Raw genomic sequence first — 18,471 nt, 5'->3', positions numbered from 1 at the left:
GAGTTTTGGCAGGATCAGAATTTTCTGACAATCGAACGAAATGTCAGTTCACCCGGTTTTTCTTCTGCTAAAAGCAAACAGGTGCCCTCATCACTTGATAATAGAATACAAAACATAAAACACAACAGCTGTCGCTATAAGTCATCATAGAAAACACAAAACGCAGTGAAAACGAGACCAAACAAAATAACAAACAAGACTTTTATAGTCTAAACATGAAATACATTCATTTGGAGGAACTAGACAAAGCTGGTTTTGGAATATTATTCTGTACCCCAAAATGGCAGCCATTACACAATGTCTGGACAAAGTGTGTTCTGGAATGCAAAACAGACGTGGACAAAGTGTAATGTGGAAATAAAACAGAACTGGACATAGTGGGTTCTGGAAATGTTTACAGTTTTACACATCAATTTTCTAAGGGACAATGTCGAGTTTGGCAATTCTTTTTTGCGGATTCCCATAGATATGACTACAGAGAATATTCTTGTGACATTATCTCAATTTTTTCACTTTTTGGACAAAGTGGTTTTTGGAAATGGTCGACTCATATTCCTTATTCAATAACAGCAATAAAAATATTAAAAATAAAAATATACTAAAAATATAATAAATAAATAAATAAAAATTAAAAATTAACATAATAAAAATAATAAATTTAATAAAAATACAATAAAATAAAATAAATCAAAAATACTGACTTTTTTATAATTCTATCATTGCTCAACAAACAAGCTGCTTGCAACCTCAAAGAAGCTGTTTTTTGAATTATTTTTTTAATGTTCTTTATTTCATTATTTGTTATTATTTTTACTACCTTGATTTATATTTATTTTATTATTTAATATTCTTTTTTAATTTGATGTTTTCGATACATTTTTTTATATTTTCTGATATTGATTTAGGAATAAGTGCATAGTTTACTCCGCGTGCTCTTGATTATGCCTGCTAATATTTTTGTCTTATTCATCATGTGCTTCTTATATTATTATTCCTGTCGAGACTTCTGCTAACGTTCTCTGAGTGCTTCTTGTTATTTCTGAAAAATCGATCTCTACACGATTTTTTTTTTACTTAATGAGTCACAAAATTTTATTCAGAGTAACAATTAATTAGTGAATTTCTGATACCAAATTATTACTTCATTGATTTTTGTCGAGTGATATTCAAACACATAAAACATCCATTACTCAGTCAAATAATATGCCTTGTGACATCTGAGAAGCACTATCATGCAAGAACAACTTCCTTCTCCTTGATGTCTAGTGAGCATCCCACATCCCACAAAATAGAAATAAATAAATTTTAACTCCACACAACACGTTGCGATATCTGTTAACAAGAATCAGGCGCGTAGGAAGCAAATATTTAATTGGGGGGGGGGGGGGGGGCAAAGGAGAGTATCATTAGGTATAAGTGGTGGATTTAACAAAGGGGGTGTCCTGGGGCTCTCCCCTGGTAGAAAAAGAAATTGTATTCTAAGGAGCAAAATGGTGCTATTTAAGCATCTTTCGTACATAAAAATAGAATGTAGTACTACTAGAAGAAATTTTAAATTTTTTTATAACAAATTTACTTAAGGCTCTGCATCACAAAAAAGTGTTCACTTTTCAGCTTTCGCCTCGTAGAATTCATTTTAAAGGCAATTTGTTGAATTATCCCACTGCACAGAGTACATAAATCACAAGCACCTTCAAATTTAGTCCCCAGATATCAGCAAGTTATCTAGAACTGTAGAAAAGGCAAAGATGTATTTATAATTGAAAATATGTTTGACTAATTGCATCATAATTACATGGCGGTGGTTGAAGATTAATATTTGTAGTGTGAGATAATATATTTTGCTAACTATCTATAGCTATAGTTACATTTTCTTAATATGTGTTAACAAAGAACTGCAATAATCAAAACAAGCTATAATCAAATATTTAAGTGAGGCTGAGCCTTCAGTAAACAATTTAACAAAGACGTCACTATCCCACTCATTGCCCACTCTTAAGTAAATTCATTTGAATATCAGGACAGGAGAACTTTTAATGTTACACACCTTTAATTAAATATTCTTAGATGATGCCAATATTCAGAATGTATTGACACAAGCATATGGTGTACCTAGTGTCCACTGAATATTAATTAGAAACGTGACAGAAAAACTGCTTTACCATTAATAAATCTGAAAATCTAAATATCTTATGATAAGTTATATGACAAAATAACACATTAAAATTGATAAAGTCAAATCACAATATAACAAAACTCGGAATAGTGAGCCGTTAGACCTATTACTATCATATCATTTTTATGTTCCTCATAATTTAATTTACAATACATAAAAACATTCTCAAAATTCTCAGAATTATTTGTACGAACAATCCGTATTTTTTCATTGACAACTACACAGCTACTAGAAATGGCATCACAAGTTTTTATGTAAAGGAAATAATTATTACAGCACCCAGACTTCATGTTTTGATGAGTAGCAACAGAAACATTAAACTTTACCAAAAACGCTCTTTCTCTCGTCATTGCGGCAGACAAATTCTTTAATAACCGACTTGATGTCTATTGTCTATTGATGCAGTTTTATCACTATGGATATGAAGTCAAATGAGTGAGACGTCTTTGGGACATTATGTCTTCAAACGACGAAGTGCACTAAATGAACGCTCTGCAGATGCGGCTGGAGCAGGCACAGTCATGATGAGTATCATAAGTCGAGTTACTTGATCGAGCAAAGCACGAGCCGTATCACTCTCTTTACCCAACTTTTCAGCGAATGCTGCACAAGTGTCGGGTACATTTCCAGGAAGATTCTTCAATAATTGCAACTGTGTAAGGAGACTGTCTAAATTGAAATCTTCGACAAAGAATAAAGTAACGCACAGACAAGAAAATCCTACAAAACCAATTAGCATTGCAATGAAGACAATGCCTCTTGTTCATCTGATGCAATGGCCGGGCAAAACCATCACTTTGCCCGGCCATGAAATGTTATGGCCGGGCAGTCGCCTGGGTCGCCCCCCCCCCCCCCCCCCCCCGGTTCCTATGCGCCTGACAATAATAGAAACTATTTGCATAAACTTGATGTAAGCTTTTGGAATACGCCATTGCTATGCACATGTATGTCTATAGAAGAAAACTACAAAAAACACAAATGACATAAACACAAATTAAGCAAAAAATTGCTGTTGTCAGGATATAAACACCACACAATACTCCACAACAGGAATATGGTCAACAAACAAAGAAAAACAAAGAAAAATGGACTAACAAAACGAAAAAAAAAAACACAAATGATGACAGCACAAAAATACCGGACCCAAAAAATTCAGCACAACAGTTGAAACGAGACAACAATACAGAAAAACGAAAAGACAAAACAAACATATTAGTTTTCCAAAAAACAGAAGAGAACGAAAAAAAAAACCCACAAATGATGACAGCACAAAAATATTGCTTAATTTGTGTTTTTGTCATTTGTGTTTTTTGTAGTTTTCTTCTACAGACATACATGTGCATAGCAATGGCGTATGTGTAAAAGCTTACATCAAGTCATGCACTCCCATTGTACAAATCTTTCAAAGATAATACTTGCATAAAGTTATCTTGCATGAGATAAAATAACTCTCGCAGCTGAATGGAGACAAAGACAGTTAGAGCCAAGTAGTCTCGTAGCCTCGTAGACTTATAAACATGTAGTCTCGTAGCCTCTTAGACTTATAGAATTTTAACCATGTAGTCTCGTAGACTTGTAGCCTCGTAGACGTAGTTTCGTAGACTTTTAGCCTCGTAGACTTGCAGCCTAGTAGCCTTGTAGGCTCGTAGTCAGTTAAAACCTAGCCTTGTAGTCCTGTAGTCTCGTTGTCTCGTAGCTTCGTAGCTTCATAGCTCGCAGCCTCGTAGCCTTGTAGCATCGTATACTTTTAGGTTAGTAGCCTTAAGTCCTCGTAGCCAGTTGAAGCCTCGTAGTCTTGTAGACCTCTAGTGTCTTAGCTTAGTAGCCTTCTAGTTTCGTAGCCAAATACCAGCTAGGTCTAAAATGGCTGGACCCAAAGACTGTTGAGTTCAATGATTTACAGAGCCAAAAGACTTTTTAAAACCATGGACTTTGTTAATTAAAAACTGTTGGAGCCAAATATTGGCGATAACATCCTACTTTGTTAAATGTTCGTGAAAAATATACGTCCTTTTCGTTAAATGTATGTAGTCAAGACTGTATTATCGTATACTACTGATTATATCGTTTCACAAGCTGAATTTTTGTCTAAATGTGCTTCCTTTTAGTCGAATGCGCGTATTATGTATGTATATATGTGTGTGTGTTCATTGTGTGAATTATTGTCCATTGCGTGTTGAATGCGTGTACTGTGTTGCCATTGCGAGTCCAATTTGTGTATTGCATGCCAATCTATTATTTCAAATTTGCTTTAAATGAGATTTTCTTTTTGAGTTGCTTAATGTTCTGAATGTTGTTTTGACTAGTGTGTTATAGTAAATGGTTCATGTTTTGACGAGCATATAAATCGATCGGTCGCGGGTCTATAAGCGATTCCGAAACAAAAGGCATTTTAGTTTGTTACTGGCTACGATGTGTAAGGAAAACACTGGCTACGATGTGTAAGTAAAACCTAATACTTAGGTCTCGTAAATACCTATTTTTTGAGATCTTGATGGCATCTTTACCATCTTTAACAGCGAACTCGATTCAATTTTTACCATCGTCTACGGGAACCCTGACATCAGCGATGACGACGTTGAAGCACATCCTGTGGGCATCGTAAACAACAACCACGAAGACCTTGATGGAAGCTGTAACCTTCACTGCGGAGACCTCGTCATCAAGGATACAGATCCCGATGGAATGTTTATCATCATCACCAACAACAATAGCGGAGTCTTAAACTGCTGTGGTTCCACTGTCAGAAAAGACTTGAACGCCTGCATTGCTGGCTGCAGAGAAAACCACGATGAACGACTTTTCGCCCTCGATGAAGACTTCGATGGCTAGCGATTTGTCAACAAATATCAAGTACCAATGTCCTAACTGTGACAATATATTCTCGAACCACAGTAATGCTTAACGACACGAAAAGAGAGAACGTGCCAAGAATCCTTCTCAGTAGTATGTTTTGGTTCCTCCTGGCACAGGGTTCAGGGTGTGGTGCTGGTGCCGTGGAGCCGGCCGATTGCTCTGACGTCACGGCGGCCATTTTGGTCTCAAAGATGTATAAAAATTCCTCAAAAATGACTCAAAATGACTCAAAAATTCCCGTTTTGAGGAAATATTTCACGTTTTCTTCCACAAAAATTCAAAAATTAGGATTTCGAAAAACCTAAAATACTTTTGCCTTAGAAAGAACACAAAATCCTAAAAGCAGCTTAAAAGTCCTAAGAGCTAGCAGCTCTAAGCCGCAGACGTCATCTATGAGTATGACATCACCGTTGCAATTTCTGATACGGCCGCCATTTTGTAAATATTTATTTATCATCAAATTTTAATGAAACAAATTTTTATATTCATAAAAAATAAAATAATTAAAATTTTAATAAAAATATTAAAAAACATTTATTTACGACATTGAATTCGGAGTCCTCGGTTCGAACCCGGTGAGGGCAAAAAAAAATAAAAATGGCGACTGATCCTTCCCTCAGGTGGCTGCTGGCAGACTGACCTCCACCACTTTTTACATAGCATATATCATCAGTTAGTATGATATCATGTATCATGTCCACCATCTTGAAAATCCGTAATTTTAAAGCTAGAAAATCAGGAAGAATTGTAAATATTATAAAAATACCTATCAATTAAATTTTAATAAAAATCTTTAAAAACAACACTGCACTCTTCGTTACGGCCACCATCTTGAAAATCAGTAATTTTTATGCTAGAAATTTGGAAATAATTTCTAAAATTAAAATAAATTTTTTTTAATCACATTTTGATAAAAAAAATGTTTAAAAACACACGCCTTGATGTCCTTGGTTCGAACCCAGTAAGAGCAAAATTAAAAAAATGTTGATAGATCCTTCTTTCACGAAAGCCATCTGCCAACTGACCCACCAATAGCAAGGCATATATATCATCAGCTGGTATGGTGTCATGTCCGCCATCTTTTCTTTGTCTGCTGGAGGCTACCATCTTGTTTTCGGCTCCTAGAGTGCGCTGACGCCATGTTAGTGTAATTTTTATGTGCTAGAGTGCAGTAATCATTTATTATTACTGTGGCACCCATCATCTTGAAATTTGGACGCCATCTTGGAATTGTGTAATTATTTAGCTAGAAATTCGGGAAAAATTCCAAAATTCGTCAAAAAAATCAAACATTTATGTACTGATTGATTCGATCAATATCCGTTCCTGGTTCGATCTCTGAACGAAGCTAAAAATAAATTTAATTAAAATACCAGAAAAGTGTCAGGTTCGAGGAATTAAACACCACATGTTCTTTTACAAATGTAATATTTAGTACATAATTTATATTCTCCTACAGGATCATTTGCGATTATTATCAATATTTAGAATCATTTAGGCCTGCATAGGCGTTAAATGACTAATAATTCTTAGCTACAATCGGTTTATACTATACAGAGACCAACCAGATGCTTTACAGACATAGTCCTCCTCTTCTTGAGTTTCTGGATATCGTGTTTAACAGATTACTTCACATCGTCAGAACTGTAAATTACTGCAGCCGATGTCTTGAATGCACACTTCTTCACTTTGTCATCGAACGGATATGGCGTTCCATATATACAGTCCAACCACAAGTTATATTTCAAAGGTCCTTTTGTTGCTACGTCATCAGTAAGCTGATTGATTATGTTCTGTCTAATATTGTCAAGAAAATTACAAATGTCAAATGACTCACTGATCGTATTCAGATAATAGTAGTCCTTCAAAGTTTCACGAAATGCAGACTGCGCCAGGTAGAAACCATTATCATTCACCTGTAGAGCACCGATAACAGTCTTAGGTTTAGTTTCACGTCATACCAATTGGTTGCTGCTCATATTTTGTTTTGTTTTTTTGCCTGTACACTCACGAGTCTTCAACCTAAACCGAGGAGTCAAAATTTCTGCAGGTAGTTCATCAGTAGGCACACGGACTTCACCGTTGCATTTTTTCGAATGTCGTCGCAAAATATCAATTCGAGTAAACCATTCATGGCACTAATCGCAGCGAAACTTCATGCGAGAAGGATTCTTCTTGCATTTACTCCGTTCATGTCACCGTGCATCATGGGAAAATGCGAACGACATATCGCAGTAGCTGCAAGGATACCGTGCTGATGTAGACGAACCTCCCAGACCCAAAACAGATGTCGACGTTACTGCAATTGTACCATTTCCAGGCATACTCTTATGCACATCAATCATTCGTTGTTGCACCGAAACCTTTACTTTCTGCCGCGCAGCTGGACCTTTGTATGTCTTCATGTATGTTTTCATATAATCTTTTCTGGCAAACTGCTTATGACATTTTTCACAAACAAACATTTTACGATATAGGTTCTTGGCACATTCGCTCTTCTCGTGTCCTTGAGCATTGCTGTTGTTTGAGAAAATCTTGTCGCAGTAACAGCACCGATGTTCGTTAGTCGTTGTCGAATCACCAGCCATTGAAGTCTCCATCGAGGGCGAAATGTCGTTCGTCGTGTTTTCCTGCGCAGCCAGCTCGGTAGTAATTAAGCTCTCTTCTGCTGGTGGTACCGTGACTGTTGAAGTCTCCTCCAGTGTTGGCGTCGTCGTTGCCAGCGGGATCTGCTCCATAATTGTCGCCACAAACGTCAGGGTTCCTGTAGTCGTTGGTACAACCTTAATCGAGTTAGCAGTTACAGACGGTAAAGATGCCATCAAGTTCGCAAGAACAGGTAATTCCATGACTAATGCACCAAAAAAAAAAAACTAGGTGATCCTTACACCATCATCGTCAGTAACAAACTGAAATCCCCGCCATCTGAGGACTCGCTTATATAAATGCAACCGACGGAATAATATGCTAGTCAAATCAAGGACCATTTAATATAATACTAGAGTCAAAACATCATTTAAAAAAAAAGCAAATATGATCGAAAAAATTAGATGCAGAGTGATACGTTTTCGTCTCATTAATTCGATCTCACAAATATATACTAGGCTCCAAGAACTCCAAAGCTCCAACAACTCCAAATGCTCCAAAAGCTTCAATGCTCCAACAGCATCATGTTATAATTTTACAAGACTACTTAATTACGTAGCTACAAGTCTACGAGGCTCCAAATGCTCCAAAGCTCCATAGCTCCAAAGCTTCAACAGCTCCAAGAGCTCCAAATGCTCCAATGCTCCAATGCTCCAAATGCTCCAACAGCTCCAAACACTCGACAGCTCCAAATGCTCCAAATGCTCAAAAGCTCCAACAGCTCCAAATGCTCCAAAGGTTCATAGCTCCAACAGCTCCAACAGCTCCAAAGCTCCAACATCTCCAAATGCTCCAATAGCTCCAAATGCCAAATGCTCCAACAGCTCCAAATGCTCCAAAGCTCCAACAGCTCCAAATACTCCAAATGCTCCAAATGCTCCAAAACTTCAATGCTCCAATGCTCCAACAGCTCCAAAGTTGCAAAGTTCCATCAGCTACAAATGCTCCAACTGTCTACGGCTCCAACAATCAATGATGTCAAAAGTATTAAACTCCAAATAGTCTTAGGCCTTGCGCTATTTGACTACAAGACCAAGAGTCTACGAAGCTACGATACTACAGAACTGCATGTATACATTAGTACTTGACTACGAAGCTACACGTCAAAAAGGCTCCAATTGCCGCATCTGTTTTCGACGGAATTTTATATTTTGCTCCAACTGCTCCAACAGCATTATGTTATAAGATTACAAGGCTACTTGGTTATGTAGCTACAAGTCTACGAGGCTCCAAGGCATCATGACTATGTGAATACTAGCCATGAGATTACGAGACTATGCAATTACGAGTCTACAAAGTTACGTGATCGCGAGGCTATAGGACTACGAAGCTTCCAGAACACAAGGTTACAAGACTGCGAGGCTACAGTACTACGAAGCTTCCAGGACACGAGGCTACGTGGCTACGAGACTACATGACTCTAACTGACTATAATAGCACCATTAAGTGGCGAGAGTTCATTTATCTCATGCAAAATAACCTGTTTAAAGTAGTGTCGATTATTGTCAACATTTGACACCACTTGTTGCTTACAGGTAAATATTATTTAGTTCTTTTATGTGGGATGGGGGATGCTCACCAACGATCGCAATAGAAAGGTGGCTTCGCTAGACACAAAAGAGAAGGAAGTTCGTCTTGCATGTTAGTGCTTCACAGATGTTTCATGGTATATTATTTGACTGAGTAATGGTTGTTTATTTTTTTGTATTCCACCTGGTAAATGAAATTGCAAGTGCTAATTTCACGAGTTAAATTTAAATCCACATAAAATGTCATGACTCATTAGGTAAAACATCCTTCATGCAGAGAGCTGTTTCTCAGAATAGACAGAAGCACTTGAAAAAACCACAGGAATAATAAGGAGCACACGAAGAAAACCATCATCATATTGACAAGAATAATCAGGAGCAAACGTATTGACAAGAATAATTAGGAGCGCACGAAGAAAACCATCAAACTTTTCTTTGATTCATACAATAACAGAATAAATATTTAATAAATAACAATTTTTTAATTTTAAAAATTAAAATGGAAAAATTTACAAAAAATACATAAACAGATTCTGCTAGCTTGTGAACATCTCATTCTTGTGCAAAGTTAGACTTCTAGTACAAGCCAAAATTTTATGTTGAGTTTGAAGACTCGTGAGCGTACAGGCAAAAAAAAAAACATATGAGCAGCAACCGATTAGTACCTATGACGTCTGGACATGAAACTAAACCTAAGACTGTTATCGGTGCTCTACAAGTGAATGATAATGGTTTCTACCTGGCGCAGTCTGCATTTCGTGAAACTTTGAAGGACTACTATTATCTGAATACGATCAGTGAGTCATTTGACATTTGTAATTTTTTTGACAATATTAGACAGAACATAATCAATCAGCTTACTGATGACATAGCAACAAAAGGACCTTTGAAATATAACTTGTGGTTGGACTGTATATATGGAACGCCATATCCGTTCGATGACAAAGTGAAGAAGTGTGCATTCAAGACATCGGCTGCAGTAATTTACAGTTCTGACGATGTGAAGTAATCTGTTAAACACGATATCCAGAAACTCAAGAAGAGGAGGACTATGTCTGTAAAGCATCTGGTTGGTCTCTGTATAGTATAAACCGATTGTAGCTAAGAATTATTAGTCATTTAACGCCTATGCAGGCCTAAATTATTCTAAATATTGATAATAATCGCAAATGATCCTGTAGGAGAATATAAATTATGTACTAAATATTACATTTGTAAAAGAACATGTGGTGTTTAATTCCTCGAACCTGACACTTTTCTGGTATTTTAATTAAATTTATTTTTAGCTTCGTTCAGAGATCGAACCAGGAACGGATATTGATCGAATCAATCAGTACATAAATGTTTGTTTTTTTTGACGAATTTTGGAATTTTTCCCGAATTTCTGGCTAAATAATTACACAATTCCAAGATGGCGTCCAAATTTCAAGATGATGGGTGCCACAGTAATAATAAATGATTACTGCACTCTAGCATATAAAAATTACACTAACATGGCGTCAGCGCACTCTAGGAGCCGAAAACAAGATGGTAGCCTCCAGCAGACAAAGAAAAGATGGCGGACATGACACCATACCAGCTGATGATATATATGCCTTGCTATTGGTGGGTCAGTTGGCAGATGGCTTTCGTGAAAGAAGGATCTATCAACATTTTTTTAATTTTGCTCTTACTGGGTTCGAACCGAGGACATCAAGGCGTGTGTTTTTAAAAATTTTTTTTTTAGAAATTATTTCCTAATTTCTAGCATAAAAATTACCGATTTTCAAGATGGCGGCCGTAACGAAGAGTGCAGTGTTGTTTTTAAAGATTTTTATTAAAATTTAATTGATAGGTATATTTTATAATATTTACAATTCTTCCTGATTTTCTAGCTTTAAAATTACGGATTTTCAAGATGGTGGACATGATATCATATTAACTGATGATATATGCTATGTAAAAAGTGGTGGAGGTCAGTCTGCCAGCAGCCACCATGAGGGAAGGATCAGTCGCCATTTTTTTTTGCCCTCGCCGGGTTAGAACCGGTGACTCCGAGTTCAATGTCGTAAATAAATGTTTTTATAATATTTTTTATCAAAATTTTAATTAATAATTTTTTATGAATTAAGAAATTTGTTTCATTAAAATTGGATGATAAATAAATAATAACAAAATGGCGGCCGTAACAGAAATTGCAACGGTGATGTCATACTCCTAGATGACATCTGCGGCTTAGAGCGGCTAGCTCTTAGGACTTTTAGTCGCTTTTAGAAATATGTGTTCTTTCTAAGGCAAAATTATTTAGAGGTTTTTCAAATCCTAATTTTTGAATTTTGTTGAAGAAAACGTGAAATTTTTCCTCAAAAACTGGAATTTTTGAGTCATTTTTGGTCATTATTGAGGAACTTTGATAAATTTTTGAGACCAAAATGGCCGCCATGACGTCAGAGCAATCGGCCGGCTCCACGGCACCAGCACCACACCCTGAACCCTGTGCCAGGAGGAACCAAAACATACTACTCTTCTCACAAAATTGTTGGCTGTGAGAAATGCCATAAGCAGTTGCTAGAAAATATGATATTAAAATGACTCGAAGACATGCTTTCAAATGGGCTACCTTTTTTTAAATGATCTTACAAAAGTCATTTTTTTAAATGTTTCTTATTTTAATGTGTATTTTTTTATGAATTTGTTTCGTCACTGATTGGATGTATACTGGATGCGTCTGGCTACCACTGGATGCGTCTGGCCAGCTTTTGGAGATGGATTACTGACGATTGAATAAATGTGTCTAGCTTAGGCTGACTTCTAGATGTGGCTGATCACAGACTGGTGGGGTCTAGCCAACAACTGGTTCTGTCTGATCGAAATGAAAATACTTACTAATAAAGTTTCATAAAAACTATGTGTAAAAAATATTTAAGAATAATTAATTTTTTTCTTGAATCAATTTACACAACATTCTAAATGCTTCTAGAATTCGTGGCCTTTCTCTGAAGTCTAACAGTCAACTCGAAAATTAAATAGTAAATAAACCATCAAAAAAAATATTAAATATACAGCTAAAAACATCAGATGCTATTTGCAACCAAATAAAAATTTTAGAAAAATACGAATGACTTAACAAAAACAATGCCATCTTAAAAATCACCTATTACAAAGGAAGTGGCGTATTTGATTTAGAGTATCTCCGATATACGATGAGTTCAGCTGTGTTCGAACTAGCAAGCTAGTGCGTGCTGTATGCTGTGGTACACAACCCCATCAGTAGTGATGCCAACAGGGACATGTGTCGTTGTTGCAGCATGGAGGCCCGCAAGAGGCGCAGTGGTGCTGTGAATGAAGGTCCTACTGTGGTGTTCCGGGAGAGCTCAGGTCTACTAGGCCACATCACCGCACATCGCTACAGGTAAAACACGCAATTTTCGTACTTCAGACAATGGCCGTGAAATCCTGCGAACATTATTTCGTATTTACTCCCACGGCTCATAACAATCTCCTAAAAATATTTTCTGTTCACACTTATGTGTATATTTTTCCTAGTAAGATCCCAGATCAAGGATTTACAATACACTTAAAAAGTTATTTTAATGATTAGTGGATTAAAGTACCATGTTCTTAGTGGGGTAGATAACTACGTGCCTAGTAGGATAGACCATTCCCGCGCAGATAATTCCGATGAGTTATGTGTTACAAGTTACCGTATCCCTGGAACATTTACAGACTTAATTTCATGTCAAAGTGAAGATCTGTAGGTTATATCCATTTGAGATCTTATTAACGCCTGTAGTAGTAAAAAACGTTTAATAGCAAATATGTCATCTCTACGTAAACACCGCGGAAAGAGATTCGTGCGGGTTTGGGGGACATTTCTCAGGCTTGTTCTGAGACTTGAAGCAAGCAGTCTTGGAGGGACCGTGGGCGCTGGCATCATGACCAAGAGATAAAGGACGGATCTAAGAGAAGTAGAAGAGAACAGCGGCTCCGGGAACTGGCTTCTGGCTGACGAGCGAGGAGCGGGTCAATGACCGACCTCTCTGACGTCACGGCGGCCATTTTGGACTAAACAATTACTCAAAATTCCTCTAAATTGACTAAAAATTTCCCATCTTCGCAGGAAAAATTCCCGTTTTGAGGGAAAATTTCCCTTTTTTGTCCTTAACAAATGTCAGTGGCTTGAAATATCCATATTGAGGCTTAAGCATCCATATCTACAGCCTCCGATAAGCCTCTGACGACATCTTGCATTATGACGTCACTGTTGCAATTTTCGTTACGTCAGCCATCTTAAAAATTTATAATTTTTATGCTAGGAAATCGGGAAAAATTTTAAAATTCATAAAAAATGTAATATATAAAATTTCAGTAAAAATTATTTTAAAAACACCGATGTGCATAACTTTACGGTCGTCATCTGGCATTCTAGAAAAGTTACACATTTATTTACGCCCGCCATCTTGACTGTATGTCATAATCGTTGCTAGTTTCGTTACGGACACCATCTTGGATTCTAGATCGTTGCACTTCTAGTTAAGGTCGCCATCTTAGAAATCCGTAATTTTTATACTAGAAATTTGGAAGAAAATTAAAATTCATAAAAAAAATTATCAATATAAATGAAATAAAATATTATTTAAAAGACGCACTCACGTCCTCGGTTCGAACACGGAGAAGACAAAATAAAAAATAAAAATATATCCTTTCTCCACGGAAGCCGCGGGCAGTCTGACCTTCCACCACTAATGCCAATGTACATATATCGCCAGCTAGTATGACGTCATGTCCGCCATCTTGTTTTCATCTGCTGGAGGCTACCATCAGGTTTTCGTACGCTAGAGTGCACGACCGCCATGTTAGTTTAATTTTTGTCCGCTAGAGTGCAGTATTAATTTATTATCACTGAGGCGCCCGTCATCTTGAAATTTTGTAATTATTCAGCTCAAAATTCGGGAAAAATTCCAAAAATCATCGAAAAAACAATTGTTAAAATAATGATTGGCGCGATAGATTTTCCTCTTTTGTTTGATTCTAGGTCAGTGATAAGGATAACTAAAGCTTAACATTAGTGTTATATTCTTTTTCCCATTAACTTTCGTTGAGTTTATTAAACGTACACTCTTCGAAAATCATCACTAAACAAAATACCAGTCCAACGAATTAAATACATTGCCGCTAAGCCTAACATGGAGGTCTAATTTTTTTCGATACTTAGCATACATTACGACCAGTTCATGTAAAATGCTACACGTATATGCCAAGTGTATACAGACCACAAGACCAGGCCATGAACAATGTCAGTCGTATAGACCAGACATTGCCAACCTCATGACCATCTTCATCGATAGGTAATTTAACATATTTCAGCCAGTAAAGACAAAATTGTCGAACTGTCAGACCCTGAAGTATCGTTAAAATCAATTACAAGAATTTAGGCCAACTGATCAAGATTTTACGCTTATAATAGGACCAAGAATACTTACTTGAAAAATGTTTTATCAAGACAAAGTGGTTTTGACTAGTTAATATTCAGAGCAACTACAGATTTGACTACGCGCATTTAACGAAATAACACACATTCAACCAAAGAAAAGAACACACAGTACACACAGGAAATGGAAAGAACACAGAGTACACACAGGAAATGGAATGAAAACACAGTACACACAGAAAACAAATTGAATGAAAACACAGTACTCAAATGAAATGAAATGAACACACAGTACACACAGGAAATGAAACGAACACACAGTAACCGCAGGAAATGTAATGGGCATGTAATGCAGACATTGAACATACAGTAGCGTGAACTCAAGCCTAGAAATATTAATTCGTGAAATAACAACAATCAGTTTTTAAAAATCAATATAATTTATAATTTTTTTATACAAATGCAGGTAAAACATTTTATTAAAAAATATAGCCATCTTCTCGCAATTCTTTAAATAAGGACGATACTTCTTTGATGTGCGAATAGTTTCCTGCACTCTACCACCCACAGCGTACAGTTTAACACTCACATCTACAGTACCTGCACTCTACCGCCCACAGCGTACAGCTTAACACTCACCTCTACAGTTCCTGCACTCTACCGCCCACAGCGTACAGCTTTACACTCACCTCTACAGTTCCTAAATTCTACCGCCCACAGCGTACAGTTTAACACTCAACTATACAGTTCCTGCACTCTACCGCCCACAGCGTACAGCTATACACTCACCTCTACAGTTTCTGCACTCTACCACCCACAGCGTACAGCTTACTACTCACATATACAGTTCCTGCACTCTACTGCCCACAGCGTACAGCTTTACACTCGCCTCTACAGTTCCTGCACTCTACCGGCCACAGAGTACAGCTTAACACTCACCTATACAGTTCATGCACTCTACCGCCCACAGCGTGCAGCTTAACACTCACATCTACAGTACCTGCACTCTACCACCCACAGCATACAGCTTAACACTCAACTAAACAGTACCTGCACTCTACCGCCCACAGCGTACAGCTTAACACTCACATCTACAGTTCCTGCACTCTACCGCCCACAGCGTACAACTTACTACTCACATATACAGTTCCTGCACTCTACTGCCCACAGCGTGCAGCTTAACACTCACCTCTACAGTTTCTGCACTCTACCACCCACAGCGTACTGCTTTACACTTTACTATACAGAACCTGCACTCTACCGCCCACAGCGTACAGCTTAACACTCACATCTACAGTACCTGCACTCTACCGCCCACAGCGAACAGCTAAACACTCACCTCTACAGTTCCTGCACTCTACCACCCACAGCGTACAGCTTACTACTCACATATACAGTTCCTGCACTCTACTGCCCACAGCGTACAGCTTTACACTCGCCTCAACAGTTTCTGCACTCTACCGGCCACAGAGTACAGCTTAACACTCACATATACAGTTCCTGCACTCTACCGTCCACAGCGTACAGCTTAACACTCACCTATACAGTACCTGCACTCTACCGCCCACAGCGAACAGCTTAACACTCACCTCTACAGTTCCTGCACTCTACCACCCACAGCGTACAGCTTACTACTCACATATACAGTTCCTGCACTCTACTGCCCACAGCGTGCAGCTTAACACTCACCTCTACAGTTTCTGCACTCTACCGCCCACAGCGTACAGCTATACACTCACCTCTACAGTTTCTGCACTCTACCACCCACAGCGTACAGCTTACTACTCACATATACAGTTCCTGCACTCTACTGCCCACAGCGTACAGCTTTACACTCGCCTCTACAGTTCCTGCACTCTACCGGCCACAGAGTACAGCTTAACACTCACCTATACAGTTCCTGCACTCTACCGCACACAGCGTACAGCTTAACACTCACCTATACAGTTCCTGCACTCTACCACACACAGCGTACAGCTTTACACTCGCCTCTACAGTTCCTGCACTCTACCGGCCACAGAGTACAGCTTAACACTCACCTATACAGTTCCTGCACTCTACCGCACACAGCGTACAGCTTAACACTCACCTATACAGTTCCTGCACTCTACCGCACACAGCGTACAGCTTTACACTCGCCTCTACAGTTCCTGCACTCTACCGGCCACAGAGTACAGCTTAACACTCACCTATACAGTTCCTGCACTCTACCGCCCACAGCATACAACTTACTACTTACATATACAGTTCCTGCACTCTACTGCCCACAGCGTACAGCTTTACACTCGCCTCTACAGTTCCTGCACTCTACCGGCCACAGAGTACAGCTTAACACTCACCTATACAGTTCCTGCACTCTACCGCCCACAGCGTGCAGCTTAACACTCACATCTACAGTACCTGCACTCTACCACCCACAGCGTACAGCTTAACACTCAACTCTACAGGTATACACACTACCGCCCACAGAGTACAGCTTAACACTCACCTATACAGTTCCTGAACTCTACCGCCCACAGCGTACAGCTTAACACTCACATCTACAGTACCTGCACTCTACCACCCACAGCGTACAGCTTAACACTCAACTCTACAGATATACACACTACCGCCCACAGAGTACAGCTTAACACTCACCTATACAGTTCCTGCACTCTACCACCCACAGCGTACAGCTTACTACTCACATATACAGTTTCTGCACTCTACCACCCACAGCGTACAGCTTAACACTCAACTATACAGTACATGCACTCTACCGCCCAAAGCGTGCAGCTTAACACTCACCTCTACAGTTCCTGCACTCTACCACCCACAGCGTACAGCTTAACACTCACCTCTACAGTTCCTGCACTCCACCGCCCACAGCGTACAGCTTAACACTCAACTATACAGTACCTGCACTCTACCGCCCACAGCGTACAGCTTTACACTCGCCTCTACAGTTCCTGCACTCTACCGCCCACAGCGTGCAGCTTAACACTCACATCTACAGTACCTGCACTCTACTGCCCACAGCGTACAGCTTAACACTCACCTCTACAGTTCCTGCACTCTACTGCCCACAGCGTACAGCTTTACACTCGCCTCAACAGTTTCTGCACTCTACCGGCCACAGAGTACAGCTTAACACTCACATATACAGTTCCTGCACTCTATCGCCCACAGCGTACAGCTTAACACTCACCTATACAGTACCTGCACTCTACCGCCCACAGCGAACAGCTTAACACTCACCTCTACAGTTCCTGCACTCTACCACCCACAGCGTACAGCTTACTACTCACATATACAGTTCCTGCACTCTACTGCCCACAGCGTGCAGCTTAACACTCACCTCTACAGTTTCTGCACTCTACCGCCCACAGCGTACAGCTATACACTCACCTCTACAGTTTCTGCACTCTACCACCCACAGCGTACAGCTTACTACTCACATATACAGTTCCTGCACTCTACTGCCCACAGCGTACAGCTTTACACTCGCCTCTACAGTTCCTGCACTCTACCGGCCACAGAGTACAGCTTAACACTCACCTATACAGTTCCTGCACTCTACCGCACACAGCGTACAGCTTAACACTCACCTATACAGTTCCTGCACTCTACCACACACAGCGTACAGATTTACACTCGCCTCTACAGTTCCTGCACTCTACCGGCCACAGAGTACAGCTTAACACTCACCTATACAGTTCCTGCACTCTACCGCACACAGCGTACAGCTTAACACTCACCTATACAGTTCCTGCACTCTACCGCACACAGCGTACAGCTTTACACTCGCCTCTACAGTTCCTGCACTCTACCGGCCACAGAGTACAGCTTAACACTCACCTATACAGTTCCTGCAC

At 39.0% G+C, this 18,471-nt stretch overlaps 1 protein-coding gene across 1 annotated transcript in view; it reads left to right on the top strand.

Moving 5' to 3' along the window:
• The window catches only part of LOC134535736 (serine/threonine-protein kinase OSR1), a 275,004-nt gene that overhangs the window by 32,849 nt on the left and 223,684 nt on the right, over positions 1 to 18,471 (top strand). Inside the window, exon 2 of the mRNA XM_063374969.1 lies at positions 12,494 to 12,598. Coding sequence (XP_063231039.1) covers positions 12,494 to 12,598 — 105 coding nt within the window. The remainder of the gene's footprint in view (positions 1 to 12,493; positions 12,599 to 18,471) is intronic.

The sequence above is a fragment of the Bacillus rossius genome, chromosome 10 (assembly GCF_032445375.1).
Source record: "Bacillus rossius redtenbacheri isolate Brsri chromosome 10, Brsri_v3, whole genome shotgun sequence".
Classification (NCBI taxonomy): domain Eukaryota; kingdom Metazoa; phylum Arthropoda; class Insecta; order Phasmatodea; family Bacillidae; genus Bacillus; species Bacillus rossius.
This window is presented reverse-complemented; position numbering and strand designations above follow the sequence as displayed.